We start from the raw sequence: 6,000 nt of genomic DNA, 5'->3' as shown, positions 1-6,000 counted from the left end.
ACTGGAAAGGTGCAAATAGGCCCTATAGTCGCAAGCAAAAATTGCTCCAAATCGTAAAACGTCTCCTTAAGATAGCCCATGTCAGCCCACAACAAATAAAGAGAAATATGCGCCAATAAATGTTATCGATAAGTTTCCAATTAAAAAGACCGCAACAAGTCCTAGATTTAATATTAATAATAAAATCGGACTTTGAGAATTACTTTTTGAATCAAGGAATCAATTATCAATTATGCAAGCCCATTCCCTACCTGGGAACTAGAAGTGATACGTGAGGAAAATAACATAATTCCGAAATAGAATTAGTTATAAGATAGCCAATAAAAGGCTATCATTTATCATTTTTTTCTAAATGACATAATTTTCCCAAAGCCAAGATAGAAATTGACAAATACCGCCACGAAAGAGAAGTAAACCACGCAAATTTAAATATCTCCCTCCTAAATGGTCATTTCTCCTCTTGCTTTGGTTTGAGCATCAGAACTAGTGAGATTAAGATGTGAAATGCTGCTAGGTGTGAGGAATTTGTTGATCTGATTTCTATCGTCTCCACATTTATCGTCTATGAATAAAATTTGAAACTGTAAAAGGAATGACAAATATCAAGAATAACCAGGTGACTGTGCACAAATGCCACCTTAGCACTAAGCATTCCCAAGGGCTCTAGTAGTTAATACGATACTAATGGTAGAAAACAAGAACGATATGCTTTAAAATCCTTATAGGAAAATAAGTTTTTGATGCTAAAGGGTTGGTTGAAAAATGTACATGCCAGTAAGAATAACTTATCAAGAACTTGTGAAAGCATATGAACAAATAATCCCAGTTAGTCTTGGGCCAAATTCTTCCCGCTTAAATGGGTAATTGAGTTGTATAAGGCGTGAAGTGGTGCCACCTAGACATGAGGTGTTTTCAAAATGTCCCACGTAAGGACAAGGTGTAAAAAAAGTTGGCCTCTTTTAACAGTCTAATGTGAGCATAGAGAAGCTTAGACGTTAAAAAAGTTTTCTCAATTCTTATGGAGCAATTTCTAAGACCTAAATTCTTGGGCCCATTTGCCACAAAGAGGGCTCTCTACTATTAATTTTCAATTGTTTCGTTTTTGAAAACTCAAAAATTATCTAATTATAGAATTATTAGAAATTATTGTTGGGTAATTAAATTAGCATCGCTGTATTTTTATCTATGTCAGTTTAGGGTTATACCAAGAGGTAGATTCTCTACCTTTATTACCTTCTTTTATTGCAGAAATTAACCCTAAAATGGTCAACCAATATTCTATTTTTTTCCCATCATTTAAATTTTTTCCATCAAAATTTTCCGGTTTAGCATTATTAGTATCTTCACAAGATGTCATTATTACACTATGAATTACTAAGGCAAAGAGAATTAACTATAAACATATAAATACTACTTTGTCAATAGACAAGACCAATAATAAAAAATTTTCAACTAAGTCCAATATTCAAAACAATATTAATTCAAATATTCCAAGTAACAATATAACAAATTAAATGAATATTGAAGTTTAAAATGACATAGTCACAATTAATTTTATGTTCAAGTCAATCAATCAAGTAAATAATATAAGTTTTAAAACTTTCCACTAAGTTATCAAATGAAATAAGTGCTTAAAACTAAAAATATTGAAGCAGTTTTGAAGAGTACAATACTAAATCAATAAAATTTCTATGAGCTTCCAAAATGAAAATTTATGTAGTGAGTGTCAAAATGAAAATTATAAAAGGTTCTAAAATTTAATAGAATAAAAAAATTGAAGCATGATAACAATGAATATGTTAGCAACTACCAAGTATTATTATCACACAAACCCCACACACGACTTTAGATTGTCGTAAAAATTAACGTGATTTGTGCAATGTAATATAATAAACATGAATCAAATAAAGTAAATATGAGAATATAGTTAGAAAAGCTGGCCTAAGAGAGTCACGATAATCGCTGTCCTAAAGTCGTGTGGCCTCCCTTTCATGCGGATACTGTTGGGACTACATGGCTCCAAGATAAAACCCTTATAGCTCACAGTCGATTCTCCTTCTATGGGCACAACCACATGGAGAGAAAGAACAAGCCCTTATCAATTGCCAAAAGTTTATAGAAGAAGATAAAATGACAAGAGAGTAGTATGAAATAGAGTAGTGAGTATTTTTGTGTTTGATTTTGTTGTGTCAAAGAATGTGAAATTCGCCCCTTTTTATAGTAGAATAATTCAACCATCTCACTAATTCAACATATTTTACAAATATAATAATGGGATTAAATTTTATATTGAATCTAAAACTAAAAACAAAACTGAAAAATTAAAAACTAAAACCGAATGTTTAAAATATAATTTGAAAGTTTTATAACTTTTTTTTTTTCAACAGAGAAAGTGGAATGTGTACCTAAGAAAAGTTTTAGGAAAGATACAAGAAGACAAAAGATAGAATCATAAAAGAGAGGATACATGGCATAGTAAGCGAAAAGCAATGGAAAAGAAGTAAGAAAGGAACATGCAAAGATGAATAATATATTTATAGGTTTTAGTAGATTGTAAGCACCTAGGCTCTATACTCAAACAAACTCAAAAGGAATGGACACTATTGCACGTAACTAACATGAGCATTGAATGCATGCATGTTACTAACTGGAAAGGTGCAAATAGGCCCTATAGTCGCAAGCAAAAATTGCTCCAAATCGTAAAACGTCTCCTTAAGATAGCCCATGTCAGCCCACAACAAATAAAGAGAAATATGCGCCAATAAATGTTATCGATAAGTTTCCAATTAAAAAGACCGCAACAAGTCCTAGATTTAATATTAATAACAAAATCGGACTTTGAGAATTACTTTTTGAATCAAGGAATCAATTATCAATTATGCAAGCCCATTCCCTACCTGGGAACTAGAAGTGATACGTGAGGAAAATAACATAATTCCGAAATAGAATTAGTTATAAGATAGCCAATAAAAGGCTATCATCTATCATTTTTTTCTAAATGACATAATTGTCCCAAAGCCCAGATAGAAATTGACAAATATCGCCACGAAAGAGAAGTGAACCATGCAAATTTAAATATCTCCCTCCTAAATAATCATTTCTCCTCTTGCTTTGGTTTAAGCATCAGAACTAGTGAGATTAAGATGTGAAATGCTGCTAGGTGTGAGGAATTTGTTGATCTGATTTCTATCGTCTCCACATTTATCGTCTATGAATAAAATTTGAAACTGTAAAAGGAATAACAAGTATCAAGAATAACCGGGTGACTGTGCACATATGCCACCTTAGCACTATGCATTCCCAAGGGCTCTAGTTGTTAATACGATACTAATGGTAGAAAACAAGAACGATATGCTTTAAAATCCTTATAGGAAAATAAGTTTTTGATGCTAAAGGGTTGGTTGAAAAATGTACATGCCAGTAAGAATAACTTATCAAGAACTTGTGAAAGCATATGAACAAATAATCCCAGTTAGTCTTGGGCCAAATTCTTCCCGCTTAAATGGGTAATTGAGTTGTATAAGGCGTGAAGTGGTGCCACCTAGACATGAGGTGTTTTCAAAATGTCCCACGTAAGGACAAGGTGTAAAAAAAGTTGGCCTCTTTTAACAGTCTAATGTGAGCATAGACAAGCTTAGACGTTAAAAAGTTGGGCTTTTTAAAAAGTTTTCTCAATTCTTATGGAGCAATTTCTAAGACCTAAATTCTTGGGCCCATTTGCCACAAAGAGGGCTCTCTACTATTAATTTTCAATTGTTTCGTTTTTGAAAACTCAAAAATTATCTAATTATAGAATTATTAGAAATTATTGTTGGGTAATTAAATTAGCATCGCTGTATTTTTATCTATGTCCTGAAATTCGGCCAGGATGTTGACCCGAAAAAGCTAAAGGGTCAAGGGTTGGAATGTGGAACCGTTTATAATAATTAAATAAATTTTATATGCCACAACAATTGACAAAATTAAGTTAATTTTTCTAATTAATTATTATAGATAGACAAAAGCACCCATTAACGATAAATTTGGGTACATTTAATTTTTATTTTTTCATATGGTGAATCATTTAATACTTTTATAGTATTTTATTGTGCAAATTTGATGAAATTAAATAAAAGATCACAGAAATTAGGGTGAAAATGTAAAAGAAAAAAGAAATTAATTTGAAAAGATAAAAATTTACACCAACATAATTATCATTTTTTTAATAGAGCTATTGCCTTTTAATTTATTCAACTTTTATAATTAAAAAACTTAATGACCATAACATTCTCGCGTAGAAGAGTCATTTAATCAACTTACAAGTTCGAAGACAAATCAATCTGCATCGGCAGTAAAGTCGGGCTCCGGTGGCTTTTGGAGTTTCACCAATTCCCGAGCACTCCTAAGATTCCGATTTCTGTGTAGTCCCCTGAAAGCATTTGCTGCAAATCTTGTTGCCAAGAACGTCACACCAATGCTATATGAGCCTCCTCCGGCTTTTGTGCTGGCCCTAGCTAACTCTTCGGCTGCTTCATCCTTCCTATGAAGCTCCAGAAGTTTCCTTTTGCAGTGCCGCCTCCAGGCTGCTTGGATAAAGCATGCGGCCCAAGTCCTCCACTGCTGTGAATAGAACCGGAAGGTGTGTTGAACCTGTCTGCTGTGAAGTCGTCTGAACTGACCTGCAACAAATTTTAATTCATCGGCTGTTAGGGCGAAATCCTCAACCTCAATCAATGCCTTCACTGTTCGAGTAGAAGACGAACCGCATTTGGGATCCAGTGCCCAAGTTAGAAGTTCTTCACCACAAAAATCTCCCTCTTTTAGCAAACTGCGGTTGAAAAAACCACTTCTCTCTCCGTCCGTTGTCACACAAATGAAAACTCTTATGAAAGCACAAGAAGGATGGAACATGAGCCGCTTTTCGTCGATAGTGAAATTCTAACCAGTGGCGAGACTTATTCTGCCAAGGACATACAGTGAATAAATTCCACCCCACAAAGGTCGGCTAATACAGTAGCCTCTTTGTTAGCTTAAGTCTCAACAGTTTTACACATTTTTTTACACACACTTTTTTATACTTACCCTTCTCTTTCTCGAAGTCTTCTAATTTCCTTTGAAGAGTGTCACATCAATTCTCGGAGGACTAAGCTTTCTTGTCCAAACTATCAACCAACAATGCCAATTTCATAATATATTTAATGGTCGTGGTGTAATACCGCAGCTCACATTGGATATGAGTGGATTATTTTTTTTCCTTTTTGTCGGGTAAGTGTTTCTGCTAACTTTTTCAATAAATGATTAAAGTAAGTGAAGGAACAGTACTAGCCCTCTCAGACCCTTTGAAGAAGTCCTAGGACAGAGGAGGTGTTGAAATCTTCTGGCGCTAGGAGGCCATGAAAGGAGTTGCATTAAAATCAAATCACACTATAAAATCAAAAAAAGAATTAAAAATTGCGTGACGATTAAGAAATAGAATAAAAGACGAAAAGCCTAATGCATAAACTCACCCGTAATAGTTTGAATGCCAATATTGTAAAAATTTAAGTTGAAACGATGGAACAATCTTTTGGCTTCATGAAACTCAGAACTCAAACTAAGAATATGTGCTACTAAGGCATGAAGATCGTTAGCAGTTTGACTACAAAGGGCCCCTAATAGTTTACATGTACCTACGCAAAACAGTAAAATAATATCAATGTTAAAGCAACAAAGACAAACAACGAAACAACACTTAACTATATGTGCCATAGATTCGAGGCATAACGACTAACGGCCCAAGGTCAGTTGAAACCCCCAGTTGCATCGAACGAAGAAAAATTCTTCTCACAGCTATGTACTTTATTAGGAGTAACTACAAGTTTTGTGCATATCTTAGGAGAATGAAGAGAAGGGTAATATGCCCCTTTTGAGGGTTTTTTTTTTTTTCGCTTGCATGAAATGATAAATAATTGAAATACATTTGGTGAAAACTTTCCCTCTAAACTCATGCACCCCCATAATAAAAAAGATCTAACCATTTGG

The 6,000-nt window shown here is 33.8% G+C and overlaps 1 protein-coding gene across 1 annotated transcript; it reads right to left on the bottom strand.

Annotated features, from left to right (window-relative positions):
- Positions 1–4,237: 4,237 nt before the first annotated feature.
- LOC111386495 (probable cyclic nucleotide-gated ion channel 5) lies at positions 4,238–4,932 on the bottom strand. The gene is made up of 2 exons (XM_023010964.1): positions 4,743–4,932; positions 4,238–4,658 (listed from the first exon to the last, which is right to left on the bottom strand). The coding sequence occupies exons 1-2, from the start codon at positions 4,888–4,890 to the stop codon at positions 4,315–4,317; spliced, it is 492 nt and encodes a 163-aa protein (XP_022866732.1). The 5' UTR covers positions 4,891–4,932; the 3' UTR covers positions 4,238–4,314.
- Between the last annotated feature and the right edge of the window lie 1,068 nt (positions 4,933–6,000).

The sequence above is a fragment of the Olea europaea genome, chromosome 3 (genome assembly GCF_002742605.1).
Source record: "Olea europaea var. sylvestris chromosome 3, O_europaea_v1, whole genome shotgun sequence".
Lineage (NCBI taxonomy): Eukaryota > Viridiplantae > Streptophyta > Magnoliopsida > Lamiales > Oleaceae > Olea > Olea europaea.
The sequence above is the reverse complement of the archived record's forward strand: the minus strand, read 5'-3'. Positions and strand labels throughout refer to the sequence as shown.

Excerpts from the sequence above, each read along its gene's own strand:
- LOC111386495 (XM_023010964.1), bottom strand. The coding sequence starts at position 4,890 with ATGTTCCATCCTTCTTGTGCTTTCATAAGAGTTTTCATTTGTGTGACA. Across the intron at positions 4,659-4,742 it reads GGCACTGGATCCCAAATGCG|GTCAGTTCAGACGACTTCAC; the intron begins GTTCGTCTTCTA and ends AATTTGTTGCAG.